This window comes from Lithobates pipiens, unplaced genomic scaffold (genome assembly GCF_037356315.1).
Source record: "Lithobates pipiens isolate NorthernLeopardFrog02 unplaced genomic scaffold, aLitPip1_a1.2 Scaffold_18, whole genome shotgun sequence".
Lineage (NCBI taxonomy): Eukaryota > Metazoa > Chordata > Amphibia > Anura > Ranidae > Lithobates > Lithobates pipiens.
In genome coordinates this window covers 629,753,291-629,768,235 of record NW_027507758.1, presented here as the reverse complement: position 1 = coordinate 629,768,235, position 14,945 = coordinate 629,753,291, and the positions used below count along the sequence as shown (strand labels likewise).

The following is a 14,945-nucleotide window of genomic DNA, read 5'->3' as shown; positions in this document are numbered from 1 at the left end:
TTTTAAATGTCAGTTTTGCTGCAGCAGGTTCTATACATGGTACAGATGCACCACTTTACAGGCAGACTAAGGGTACCCACCTCCCCCAATCACAGTGGCCCTTTAGTACGTGATTGCTCTGTCGAATGATGGAGCGATCACTTTGTCAACAAACTGGGATCATTCCCGGTTCATCTCACGCAGCTGCTGTGTTTCTTTGTCCTCTCCTCACATGCTGTATCAGTGTGAGGAGAGAGAAACACTGCAGCAGCATGAGTTGCCATGATCCCGAGTGCCCCTACAGTGCCACTACTACGTTTGGGTGTTTGCTTTCCAAAACGGGGTCATTTCGTGCGCGTTTCCATTGTACTGGAGCTCTAGGACCTTTAACAGTGTGATAGGTAGTCAGGAAATTAGATGTGTAATTTTATGTCCCTAGAACACCTGATGGTGCTCCCTGCATGTTGGTCCTCTGTATGTGGCCAGGCTGTGTAAAAGTCTCACACATGTGGTATCCTCATACTCAGGAGGAGTTGCAGAATGTACACAACAAAAAACATGTTATGTGTAAGAAATATCTTATACATGGACAACTTTGTGTAAAAAATAATGTTATTTTCATTTTCTTTCTACATTTTCCAAAAACTTGTGGTAAAAAATGACATGCTCAAAAAAAAACATTGTGCCTTATAGAATATATGTTGGGGTGCTTACTTTGCAAAGTGGGGTAATTTTTGTTGGGCCTTTTTCATTGTTCTGGGTGCTTTGGGGCCTTCAAATGTGTGATAGTTAGTCAGGAAATTAGATGTCATTTATGCTCCAAGAATGCCTGATGGCGCTCCTTGTTTGTTGGGCCTCTGTATGTGACTAGGCTGTGTAAAAGCGTCACACGTGGTATTGCTATACTCGGGGGGGGGGGGGGGGGAGTAGTGGAATGTGTTTTGGGGTATAGCTACAAGTATGCATATGCTGTGTGAGAGAAATAACCTGTTAATATGACAATTTTGGAAACAAAATGTCACTTTGCAAATAATTGTGGGAAAAAAAATGACAACATCTAAAAACTCACCATGCCTCTTACTAAATACCTTGGAATGTCTACTTTCCAAAAAAAAGGGACATTTGGGGGTTTTTGTACTTTCCTGGCTTGTTAGTGTCTCAAGAAATGAGATAAGCCATCAGTAGATCCGGTGTGATCAATTTTCAGTGATTGGCACCAAGGCTTGTAGACTCTATAACCTTGACACAGACTAAATAATATACATAACAAAAATGAAGAACAATTATTTTTTCTTTATTTTTAAAGCAAAAAATAAATAAAAACCCACGGTGAAAAAAGGACACAAATTTCATATGGGTACAGTGCTGCATGACTGAGTAATTGTCATTCAAAACGTGAGAGCGCTGAAAGCTGGAAATTGGTCTGGTTAGGAAGTATATATAATTGCCCAATAGGAAAGTGGTTAAGCATCATTAAAATCACTGCTCTTGGAAAGAAAATCTTTTTAATAAGACAAAAAGAATTGATACATGTCCCCCAGGGCAGTACCTGGCCCCCGTACCCTTTTCATGGCCAATTACTTGTATATAAACCTTCAAAATGGGGACTTATGATTTTTCAAGTTCGGGTCCCATAGACTTTATTAGGGTTCATCGTTTCGGTCAGAACTTTTTCTCTGTTTGGGAGTTCTGGTGCAAACCAAATGGGGGGGTGTTCGGTCCATCTCTAGTTACAATGAATGTTTTATTATATATTCAGAGTGGAAACCTCGGGGATTATAATGTTGTTGTTAAAGAAGAGTATAAAGAGGAGGATGAGGAGTATGGAGTGATGGAGGAGTTATCAGAAGGACACAAGGATATGATGGAGCCACCTGATACCAGGAACCCACCAGAGAGATGTCCTCGTCCTCTGTATTCCCGGGATTCCACACAGGAAGATCAAACCATCCCTCACTGTTTCAAGGTTGGTGGGACAGAGCATCTAGAACATGGACTTGTGATGACAATGTGTGGATTTTTATGTGATGTCCCAATATGAAAGCTTATATTTTACAGATGATATTCTCTCTCATTTTCTTGATTTAGAGTGGAGATCCAATCGATATAGAATTTGAGGTGAAATCAGAAGAAGAAGAGAGGTATGTGAGGGATGATCAGCAGTCTATGGAGGAGGATGGAATAACGGGGACATTTATAGAGGAGGACACTCCTACAGAGATCAGCACAGGTGGGTCATTAACACTAAATACATTCCTCCACCCATACTGCTCACTGATTGGTCCAGAGTAGGGCAAGGACTGGGTGATATCAGCCTGTAATCCCCTGGTCACTTTCCTGAGCTGTGTTCCCCGTCCTGTATTCCTGGATTTCTCTTGGATAATCTTCCTTCTCTGTGCTGCAGACACAATTTATGTATCTAGACTGGATTTATGGAGATTCTGGAGTTTAGCGGACATCAAAATGTTAATTTTCACCATAGATGTTACTAGACCTAGGCACCTGGGGTATGTGCTTTGGGTCTTCTGCCCCATACCCGGTTATGGCAAGATTTCTGACAGAACAATCCCCCCAGGATTACTTGTTCTGTTGTCTGCTGGTTGTGCCGGGTGGAGGGATATGTCTGTATAGTCTCAGACCCAAGTCACTGAGTGCAGTCTCAGGAGATGGGAGGCAGCGGTGTGGGACCTCTGCAACTTGTCTCATGTAAACATTTAATCTTCCACTGATTACTGAATACCAATATTATGAGTCCTGACCCTTACACTATATAATTTATATTGTACATTACATACTCCTGACCCCTGCACTATATACTCTGCGTTGTACATTACATACTCCTGACTAGACATGTGCACACTGAAATATTTTGTTTTGGAATTTAGTTTTGATCCGAAAAAATACATTTATTTAGTTTATAAATTAATAAAAATGCGGCGCTACCAAATGTGATAAATCCAATCAGTGAATGGTAATCTCAAAAAAATATAAATCAAATAATTACCACTAAGTGTAACAAAAATAAAAAATGTAAAGTAAATCAATATCAATACTTCAAAAAAATTCACGTGTATACAATACAAGTGCAACAATTGGTGAATAAATGTCCGTGAAGAGATAATCAGACACCTAAAATAATCCGCATAAACCATTCAAATAAAAACAAACGTGTAAAATACATATAAGAATTAATGTATAAAAATAGTAAAGTGAAATATACGTGAAAAATAATTAATCAAACAATTAATATAAACACGTGATAGTCCATAATTAACGTGCATTGATGACTGATGCCATTGCAAAATATAAAGTTCATGCAAAAAGATGTGCAAAGATGATTCCCACATGTGACAAATCACTGCAAACTTCAGTGCATTTAATGGGTGCACCACCTATTTCCCCCAGCCTCTCACCTCCAATATCTCATAAACAGGCACTGTATATAGGGATAACTGCTGGCTTCTATTTCTTTCACACTGCTCCACCGCTGGTTGTTTTTTCACTGTGGTGTTAAATATTAAATGCCCTCCCAATAGCTCCAGGATATCCAGGTCATAGAGAGTGAGAAAACACAGAGGGCTCTCATGTGTAGTACCTTCACTATTTATTATAATCAACAGTAACAATCCACACTTACATTTAAAAAAACAGCAGAGTGTGCAGCAGACGCGGACTTCCAGTTTCGGCCGTAAACCGGAAGTAATGGATCCGACACCGAATTCCTTCCCTGACGCGTTGCGTTACAAGACGTAACTTTTTCAAAGGAGTTTTTCCCTATATACATTTATTTAGTTACTCCTGAAATTTGTTTTTATTTATTTTGTTTCGTTAAAAAATGCATTCGTCAAATCTAAAATAATTAAGGTTGAATCTGTCATTGAAGGACGGAGCAGCTAAACTTCACGACGCGGCAATCGTACATTTCCTGGTCGAATGTTCCACCTACAAGCTATATTAGAATTCTAATGTTGTATGACACTAGTAATAATTATATTTATCAATTATTCTTACTGGTCAACCAACATTAGAATTCTTCTATAACCTATGGGCGGAGCACTCGACCATAAATGTCCACTAGCGGCGACAGCTTCGTGAATCTTCTTCATGCCGAATCTTTTTTTCTCTATGTCGAATAATCTTGGACTAGTAGAGTTAGGTTAGACACATTCGACCTTTTTTGCTATTGTCTCTATAATGTTGAATCTTTTCTCTCTATATAAAATCTTTTCTCTCTTTGTCGAATCTTTTCTCTCTATGTATAATAATCTTGGACTAATAGAGCTAAGGTTAAGCACATTCGACCACAAGTTCGATGGACACAGTTTGCTATTGTCACCGTCATGTCGAATCCCCTATCTATATTGAACTGTTGTCACAACGAAAATAAAAATAAAGCATTTGTTTATGTCGAATCTTTCGGTTTTTGGTTTGTGCGCGTTCCGATAACAAAAATACCCAAAATTCGGACGAAAATGCATTCTGACAAAAACGAATGCACATGTCTACTCCTGACCCCTGCACTATATACTTTGTGTTGTACATTACATACTCCTGACCCTTACACTGTATAATTTACATTGTACAATACATACTCCTGACCCCTGCAGTATATACACTATAGTCCTATCTGTTGTATCTTATACAATATGTTATAAATTACATAGTCCTAACTTCTGCTCTCTCCCCTCTACCGAGTGCTAAATATACACATAATATGTAGTCTCTTTTGTTACACCCATTTTCTACCAGCTGGACATTTTATATCGGATGATGTGATTGGAGCACAGACTTTTACATGTTGATAATAATGTGATAACATCCTTAAACTTTGGAACCTTAAACAGAAAGTGATAATGAGGGAGGAGTCAATAACCCAATGATGGGGGTCTTCAGGATCAGTCCAGTCTTCATCTTGGTTGTTCTCCCCCCATCCTCACTCTCTGACCTCTGGTGGGGCTCAGCCCCGCTGTTATTCATGACTAAATCATGGACTAAATAAGGAAGTGCAGGACTTCTTGTGTTGGGAAGATGGCAATGAGTGATAGAGGGGGAGGGGACACTCGTCCTATAATCCCCTCATCACTGTCACTCCTATAAAAGACAGTTCTCATTGTTTCCTCACTCTCTGACTAAGGTCCGTGAATAAAGAAATGATCTGGTAGGAGATCAGAGGACCCATTTACTAGTTACCTTGAGGGGGGAATTGTAAGATCCTCAGAGACAAAGCTGCCTGATGTGGGCGGAGTCCTGGTTTAGGGGAACCAATCAGCTCATGTCTAGTAATAATCTTTGTATTTCTATTTTAGTAGATGGACGGGAGATGAGGAAAACCTCAGAGGATTGTCTCACTTTGTCTCCAGACTGTAAAGTAGAAGATGAGGACATCACACAGTATAGTCCAGGAGAAAACCCGACTACCTCAAATGTCCATCCGGCACCACACAGTGTAGATGGACCATCGTATTCCTCTTATCCTGAGGAACCTCAGACAGTGAGCGACGGTGCCGTCCTTCCAAAAGAGAAGAGATTTTCATGTACTGAGTGCGGGAAGTGTTTCCCTTCTAAATCCCATCTTAATGTACATAAAAGAACTCACACAGGAGAGAAGCCATATTCCTGTTCTGTGTGCGGGAAATGTTTTTCAGTGAAGTATACGCTGGAGACACATCAGCGATCTCACACAGGAGAGAAGCCGTATTCCTGTGATGAGTGCAGAAAATCTTTTTCACAGAAGTCCAGTCTTCGCAAACATCAGAAATCTCACACGGGGGAGAAGCTGTATCCCTGTTCTGAGTGCGGGAAATATTTTTCAATGAAGTCCAGTCTTGACACACATCAGAGATCTCACACGGGGCAGAAGCCATATTCCTGTCCTGAGTGCGGGAAATGTTTTTCACAGAAATCCAATCTTTACACACATCAGCGATCTCACATGGGGGATGAGCTTGGGAAATGTTTTTTACAGAAATCCCATCTTTATACCCATCAGAGAACTCACATGGAGGAAAAGCCATATTCCTGTCCTGAGTGCGGAAAATGTTTTTCACTGAAGTCCAATCTTTACACCCATCAGAGATCTCACACGGGGGAAAAGCCGTATTGCTGTCCTGAGTGCGGGAAATGTTTTTCACTGAAGTCCCATCTTTACACCCATCAGAGATCTCACACGGGGGAAAAGCCGTATTCCTGTCCTGACTGTGGGAAATGTTTTTCACGGAATTCCAATCTTTACACCCATCAGAGATCTCACATGGGAGACAAGCCGTATTCCTGTCCTGAGTGCGGGAAATGTTTTTCAGTGAAGTCCAATCTTTCCAGACATAAGAGGTGTCACACGGGGGAGAAACCGTATTCCTGTTCTGAGTGTGGGAAATGTTTCTCAGCGAAGTCCAATCTTTACGCACATCAGAGCTCTCACACGGGGGAGAAGCCGTATTCCTGTTCTGAGTGCGGCAAATGTTTTTCAGTGAAGCCCTATCTTTACAGACATCAGAGACATCACAAGAGGAAGAAGTCACTTTCCTGTCCTGAGTGAGGGAATTGTTCCTCACTCAAGTCCTGTGTTCCTGTACAAAAGAGATCCCGCACAAGCCTCGAGGTGTATTAGTGCATTGAATGCGGGAAATGTCTTCTATATGAATGTTGCTGGACATCACAGCTCTAATGTGGGGAAGAAGCACACCCGATATACGTGATAAACAATAGTGCACTATAAATTACCCTTCTATTAAGGCACAGACAGATTCTTGAATTACAACAAATCTAATACTAATAATAATGACAGGGAATAATATCCCACTACGTGCTAAGTGCTAATTAAAACATATATGATCCGTGCTCTATGATAATTGTCTTTCATTTGCTGATAATGCGGACTAATAGACCCCAATAGGCACAAGGTTAGCCACAAATATATACAAAGTTAGCCACAAATGCTGAATCGTTAGCTTGTTCAGAGGAAAAAGATAATCAAACAAATGAAAACCAACAATAGATCCCCGTTATGTCTTGCAAGGAACCACTCCTGTCAGGCTTTGAGATCACCGGTAATGTTCAGCTGATTAATCTTGATGCTCCTCTCAGCTTCCCCATTTAAGCAAATACTTCCAGCAGGTTGCAGCCCTTCCCACACTGCAGGCTGTGTTCCCTCCTTCCTCTCCTCCAGCTGTCGGTAATCTCCTGCTATTTTTTGCCGGCATTGACTATCGTTTTTTTATGAGTCGTGACACCTTTGTGATGTTCCCTAAGGTAGGTAGGAAAGAAGCAATAGTGCCACCTGTCCAGGGGTCCAGCGCTGTCCTCAACGGGGCCAGTTCTTCTCTGGTCTTCAGGTTCCCAGCACTGGCATGCTGTGGGAAGCTGGTTCTGTCTTTTGTAGCTTCACAGCCGGCTCCCCACTGCGCAAGCCACACTGTCTGGTTCTGTATCCTTCTGGGACTAGAGTTGTTGCCTGTGGAACAATGGTTTCAGCCTTTGATTCTAATGGTACAATAAATAAATACTTTTAATGTTGAAATGAAATGTATCTTTCTCTGAAATGTTCCTTGCAACAATGTTGCTGCTCTTATTTTTATTTTTTTTATTTTCTCATCTATTTTGTTTTTAAGAATGTTAGAATGTGGAATGTTTTGATGTTTTGGGAAAAATAGGATTTTTGTACTCACCGTAAAATCCTTTTCTCTGTAATTCACCGACCGACATAGCTCCTCTCTGTAACAAAATGGGTTGTTAACCCTATCACTGGAGATTACTAGGCAAAGTTGTATTACAACACTTCAGAACTTTTAGTTCTACCCAGGGGGCGGTCCCTAGGCTACAATCTCCACAGACTGCCCTAGCAGCATCAGTACGTCAACAAGCAGTATAACGTAAAGAGAAAAAAGGGGTGGGGTGGGTGCTGTGTCGGTCGGTGAATTACAGAGAAAAGGAATTTATGGTGAGTACAAAAATCCTATTTTCTCTTATTCACTGATCGACACAGCTCCTCTCTGTAACAAAATGTGACGTCCCCAAGCAGTGCCAAGCGAGGGGTGGCAAAAAACAGCATAAAAACTTCATCCACCATGGCAGGTGGGAACTAGTGAAACTAAACCCACAAAAAAACAGCAGTGTGTGGAAAACCACCACAAAACAGGGTATCCTCAACAGGAGTGATCCCCAAGATCGCAGCCAACTGCAGAAGTAATGCAACAGTGCATTAACATAACTGTACTGCATTTAAAAAAAACAGGAAACAATATCGCTTGCATATTCAATTACACGGCCGCCTGCGAAACTTTGCGGCCAAAACAGGCATCAGCCGATGCACTGAGGTCTACTTTGTAAAACTTGGTAAACGTATGGACAGACGACCAGGATGCTGCCTTACACACCTGAGCGACCAACGCTTGGTGTCAGAAGGCCCAAGACATTCTGATTGCCCTTGTGGAGTGGGCTGTGACCGGAAAGAGGGGCACCTGCCCCTTCAAGGCGTAGGATTGTACTACAACCTGTCTGATCCACCTGGAAATGGTGGCTGACGAGACCGCCATGCCTCTCTTGGGACCAGCTACCGAAACAAACAGTGAGTCTGACTTCCGAAAGAGGGCCGTGGCAGACAATTACACCTTCAGAGCCCTATCCATGTCCAAAGCGTGAAGGGCCACCTCTTTTGGGTGCTTCGGCTTAGGACACAGCGATGGTAATACAATTACTTCATTTATATGAAAAGCCGAGACCACCTTCGGTAGAAAGGACGGTTGCGGACGCAACACCACCTTATCCTTGTGGATAACCAGATAGGGCGACTTGCAGCACAAGGCCGCCAATCTTGGAATCTTGGCACCTTCTGATTGAGACGGGAGGCCAGTAGATTCAAATCTGGTGTACCCCACTTCAGGCACAGCAGCTTGAATGTCTCCGGATGCAATGCCCATTCTCCTGGGTCCAGCATCTGTCGACTCAGAAAGTCCGCCTGCCAGTTCTCCACCACCGGGATGTAAATGGCCGGCAGGGCCGGTACATGTCGCTCTGCCCACCAAAGTATGTGTGCGAGCTCCCGAGCAGCGGCTGAGCTTCTTGTTCCCCCTTGGTGATTTACGTACGCCACAGCCGTGGCGTTGTCCGACTGTATCCTGATCGGACGCCCTTGAAGACTCACCGACCATGTGTGGAGACACAGCCTGATCGCTCTCAATTTGAGCAGATTGATCGGCAACTTTGATTCTTTCGTCAACCAGAGGCCCTGAGCCGACTGAACCCCCATCACTCCACCCCAACCGGATATACTGGCGTCCATAGTGATCACCGTCCATTTCAGAGGAAGGAATGATTTTACGGACTGAATCACCGGGGACCTCAACCACCAGATCAGAGAGTCCCTGGCTGGCTCACCTGGATCTGTCGATCTAGGGACAACTGAGATTTGTCCCATTTTAACAAGATTTCCTTCTACAGCACTCTGGTGTGGAACTGGGCATAGGGTACTGCCTCGAAGGAGGCTACCATGAGTCCCAGTACTCGCATGCAAAACCGGAGCGACGACTACTTGCGGTTGATCGGTAGTTTGACCACAGATCTGAGAGTCTGCAATTTGTCAGAAGGGAGAAACTCTCTTCCCTGGAGTCCAACAGCAAACCTAGGTACTCCAGACGCTGGGTCGGTACAATCACCGATTTCTTTAGATTCAACAGCCACCCAAATTCTTGCAGGGTTTGCATGGTGATCGCCACATCCTCCTCTAATTCTGAGGCGGAAGAAGCTCTCAGGAGGAGATCGTCTAGGTAGCCCACGATCTCGACCCCACATTATCTCAGCAACCCCAATACTGGAGCCAGAACTTTGGTAAAGACTCGGGGGCTGATGCCAGACCAAAGGGAAGAGCTACAAATTGGTAATGGGCTTCCCCGACTGCAAAACGCAGACATTTTTGATGCCTAAGGCATATGGGTATGTGCAGGTATGCATCCTGGATGTCTAAGGACACCAGGGAGTCCCCTTGATGGAGCACAGCGAATACTGAGTGAACTGATTCCATTCTGAACCTCTGCACTTTAAAAAATGATTGAGGGCTTTCAAGTCCAAGATCGGACGTACCCCTTCCTTCTTGGGAACCACACAAGATTTGAGTAGAATCCCTGGAAGCATTCTGATTCCGGAACTGGTACAACCACCCCGCGATTCAGCAAATCCCTTACCGCCCCCAACAGGGCCTCCCGGCGAACCGGGGATACGGGTATGCTGGAGGGGAAGAATCTGTTTGGTGGCCAAGAGCGAAACTCTATCTTGTAGCCTGTGGAAATCAGATCGCAGACCCATTGGTCGGATAACCGGGAGGACCACCGGGCTGCAAACTCCCGAAGGCGACCCCCCCCCACCCGAGACATGGGTGGGGGAAACCTTCATGCGGTAGCACTTTTATTCGCAGGATTGTTAGGCTTGCGGTTCCAGGGACGTTTTTGACCGTCCGTGGGCGTCCTGTTGGAATGGGGGCGTTTCGTTGAAGCTCCGGGCGGACGAAAAGGCCGCTTGTTAGCGGAAAAAGAGGGCCTTTGCCTACAGCATGGCTCCTTAGCTCTCCTGGCCTGTGGGAATAGTGTACTCTTACCACCAGTGGCATTTTTAATAATGTCATCCAACGAGGCTCCAAAGAGCCGGTCGCCAAGGAAAGGAAAGTCTGTCAGGGCTTTTTTGGATGCCTGGTCAGCAGACCAGCATTTTAGCCAAATCAGGCGCCTCAGCACCACAGCTGACACTGAAGGCCTGGATAACAGAGGGAAAGTATCCAGGGCCATGTCACAGACGTACTTAAGGCCTTGCACTAGTTTATCTGCTAGTTCCATGCAGACAGGGGAGGCCTGTTGCTCTCCCAATTCGCAGTGCAAAAGTTTTGCTCACTCAGTCAGTGTTTGCTACACAAGTGTGGATGCCAGTACAGATCACACGGAAGACCCGACAACCTTAAACAAGGAATGAGCCACCGCCTCGGCCTTCCTGTCCGTGGGATCCTTGAATGCAGGAGTCCCCTAAACTGGGATCATGGTTACTTTTATTTAACCTGGATACTGGGGGGTCCACGACCGAAGGAGCCGACCATTTCTTGAGAAGGCTTTCCTCAAAAGGGTAACGCACCGCCATGTATTTGGGGACTGAAAAGGTCTGTTGTGGGCGACCCCATTCTTTGTAAATGAACTTGTCAAAATAAGTCCGATACAGAAATACCTTAGGTGAACGTGCTGGCTTGCGGGACACAAAAGGGACTGGTACATTAGCAGATGGATCCGCTGGCTCCTGAATCTTCAGGGTATTATGCACAGCTGTGATAAGTGCTCCAACAAGTGCTTTGTTGCGCACGGACCCGGACGGGGACTCATCCTCACTGTCCAAACGGTCCTGGTCAGCGTCATCTGACAAGACAGAGCAGGGGTCACTGGCCTCAGCAGGACCCGAGTCTGCGTCAGAGCTCTCCCCAGAGGATGGGGGGGCAGGGGCCACTTTTTAGCACCTTTCTTCCCATGTACTGCCTCTATCTTGGCAACGAACGAATTGAGGACCGCCGTCAGGGTGTCCATAGGGACCGAACAGTCCGCAGGTGACCCGGTTGCAATTGCCTGGATTTCGGGGAAAGAAACACCAGTTTCTGAAGCCATGCTGACCCTACCCTGTCTGTCACCCGAAGGGGACTTAGGACAGTGACAGTCCCACCCTCCTTGCTGCCGCTGACTGAGGGGTTCTAACCCGCCGGACTCACCGCCCTGAGGAGTTCTGTGCTGTTTTACAGCAGTGCCTGTAGATCCCTAGTGCTCCTAGATGCAGAGGGACCAAAGCTGTGTCGGTGGCAGTACGAACGGTGAACAATCACTGAGCGATCTGAAACACGTGTCCAGATTACACAGCCTCCCAGCGCTTTGTGATGACCAGACAGGAAGCTGAGGGCACAGGAGCACAAAAAACGTGGTCTGGCTTCAAGAAAATGGCCGCCAGTGTTCTGAATAGGGAATCATCGAGACAATGGCCGCCAGTGTTCTGAATAGGGAATCGCCAAGAAAATGGCCGCTTGAAGCCCAGAAGTATGATGTTCCTTTGCCCACACTGAAAATGGCCGCCAGCCAGCGCCATGAGAGGCAGAAAGAAAAACATGTGGCAGACACAGCTGCACCAACACAGGGGCAAACCTCAGAGGCACCCTCTGCGATTAAAGCACACAGGACGCAGGCACCCCAGCACAGCCAGAACCCAGGTGAGAGCCCAGGGCGCACACACACCTCTCAGTACATGTACAGACCCCCCGTGAGGAAAGGAGGGGAGTTAGGGACAGGGGAGAGAAGAGAGGGGGCCCCCAAATCGACCTCCCAGGGAATGCCCAGCTGCTCAAACCTGCCGAGACAGGGAGAGCTGTACTTGCCAGTCCTGAAGAGCTGGGAGACATTCCATTGTAGCCATCTACTGATCAGTACAGGGAAGGTTACTGGCCCGGCATATTGTGACGCAGACATCAGTAACCCCGTCATATTTATTCCCCGGAGCATAAAAGCTCACTGACCACCTCTGGAGCTGAGGTATGTCATGGCCTGCCAAGCAGTAGCTGCGACCTGCACACGCTCGATGGCCGGACTGGGGAGACTACAAGGATAAGTGAGCCAGCCTGTCACCCAGCCGGCTGTTGATAGAAGATCACAGGATCATTCATCTTGCGCAAAAAGCCAAGCTTCTGCATAAAAAAACACGGACCTATGGGCCCGCAGGGTTCCTAGGTGTATCTCCTTCACTAGGCAAAATAAAACTGAGGCTGCTAGGGCAGTCTGTGGGGATTGTAGGCTAAGGGACCGCCCCCCTGGGCAGAACTAAAAACTCTGAAGTGTTGTATTACAACTTTGCCTAGTAATCTCCAGTGATAGGGCTAACAGCATTTTGTTACAGAGGGGAGCTGTGTCGGTCGGTGAATATAAGAGAAATATATTTTTCTCTGTCACTTTCACTTGTTACTCTCCATCTCACAACAATCTTTACCCAAACTCACACAGGTGTCTTTACAAAGCACAAACAATAACATTGATTTCTTCCTGTGTGAGTTTCTCACCACAATCTAAAGATATGCTGGCTTTTTATTTGTCTCCTGTCAAAATAGTCTCTAATGTAAAAAAGTTAATTTTGGACTTTATATTGGAAGCTCATTGCAGCCAGGGACTGATGTTAAAGTTTGTTAGCACTAATCATGCCCAGGGACTTGGACATTTAAAATTGTAGGGTTTACACAGCACAGGTACATATGCTTAGAACACGGTTGCTTTGTTTATGTGCATGCAAATGGATTTTGATCTTTGGCCTGTAGTTTGAGATTTGATGCACATAGCCAAGGGCTAACACAGTTGCAAATAGTATTATGTGTTCCTGCTCATCAGGTGCAATCACTTTAGACATACATGAAGAGACAGATTGAAAGATAATGGTGGGCGTGTACTTCTATTGGGTGTGTATCAGTGTGCAAACAATACATATAATACTTACATAAAGGACTGCAGTAGGAGGGGTTTGTTTGGCCTGAGAAGGCCAGGTTTTTTGCAGTGATTTGTGGGGGAGAAGAAATTATATTGTGCCTATTGACAAACACCCAACTAGGGCTGTTTGCTGAAATTCTTGTGCATTTTTTCATTCAAAAGTGGGTTTATGTGGCCATGCTGTCAATGTTGTGTGTGTATTGTTCCTGTCTGACTGTGCAAACATAGTTTGGAAGCTTCTGCTGACCTTCTACTCTTTGATCTCATTGCTTAATCGTGTACACAGAAATGCAGCTTCCAGCAGAACATGGTCACCAATGTATGTGTGTGGATTGTGGGGTGGTGGTGGGTGTTATGTTTTGAATAAGTGTCTTTTTTAATATTCTGTTGGAATGATTTGTAAGAAGAATGACTGTTAAGTATATTCCTATAATCTTGCAGATAAAAATGTGATGTGTTCCCCGTTATACACTGAAAGTAAAGCTGTGTCCACTCTAAGGTTTAGACACATTTTAGATTGTAAGCTCCTATGAGCAGGACCCTTACAACCCAAATGCTAACTGTTTTGCTAAATGTAGCACCATATGTCCTGTACAAATTTTTTTGAAGCTAGTAAATGAATATACATAATTTTGTTTCTGCTGGCAAAATAAAGATACATTATTGAGCTTTGTTGTGTGTTATTTTTTTTTCTCTCTCTCTCTTTTCTTTCTTTTTAGGTGTTTGTGGGTGGTGGTGGTGGTTTTAGGAAAGTGCAATATCTTTTATATCTTATTTCTATATGTATTTGTGCACCAAAAAAAAATAGTCACTTCGCCCTGGTTCACATTGATGCTACTTTGAAATCGGGGTACGTCACTTGAAGTAGCCCAATTTCAAAGGAGCAAGGTCAGCGCAATTTAAGGTGCTATTTGATAGACATCTGTGTGGCTTCACATACAGATGTTTTATTGAAGTCGCACCTGAAATCGGCAAAAGTAGTACAGGAACTACTTTTGCAAACCGGTGTCTCATCGATTGGAACAGTGGCATTGCCGCCAATAGGCTGCAACTTGTCATGTGATTTGAGAGATCAAATCGCATGATAAATCGCTCCAATGTAAACCTAGGCTTGAGCACACCTGCAAGTAAGTGATAAAGGTGGAATCTTTATATATAACAGCTGTGGAGAGTTGCAGATAGTGAATTCAGTTGGTGGATAGGCAGTGTTGTATGTGTCAGCTCTGGTTCACATTGGTGCCATTTGACTAGGGATGAGCTCAGGCGTGTTCGCATGGTTCACGTGCAGACTCCGCCAGGAAGTCAACGCATCGCTGCGCTAATCACAGGCAATGAGACATTGCCCGATATCTGCAGCCGTGTATCGGGGCAATGTCTCACTGCCTGTGATTAGCGCAGCGCCAACTTCCTGGCGGGCTCTGCACGTGGACCATGCGAACACGCCTGAGCTCATCCTTACATTTGAAAAAAAAAAGTTTAAAACTCTTTTTC

At 44.7% G+C, this 14,945-nt stretch overlaps 1 protein-coding gene across 1 annotated transcript in view; it reads left to right on the top strand.

Moving 5' to 3' along the window:
* LOC143989933 (uncharacterized) overlaps nucleotides 1-14,122 on the top strand; it is a 359,732-nt gene extending 345,610 nt beyond the window's left edge. The window contains exon 13 of the mRNA XM_077490205.1: nucleotides 5,506-14,122. Within this exon, the coding sequence (XP_077346331.1) occupies nucleotides 5,506-6,514 (1,009 nt within the window). The 3' untranslated portion in view covers nucleotides 6,515-14,122. The remainder of the gene's footprint in view (nucleotides 1-5,505) is intronic.
* The last annotated feature ends 823 nt before the right edge of the window (nucleotides 14,123-14,945 follow it).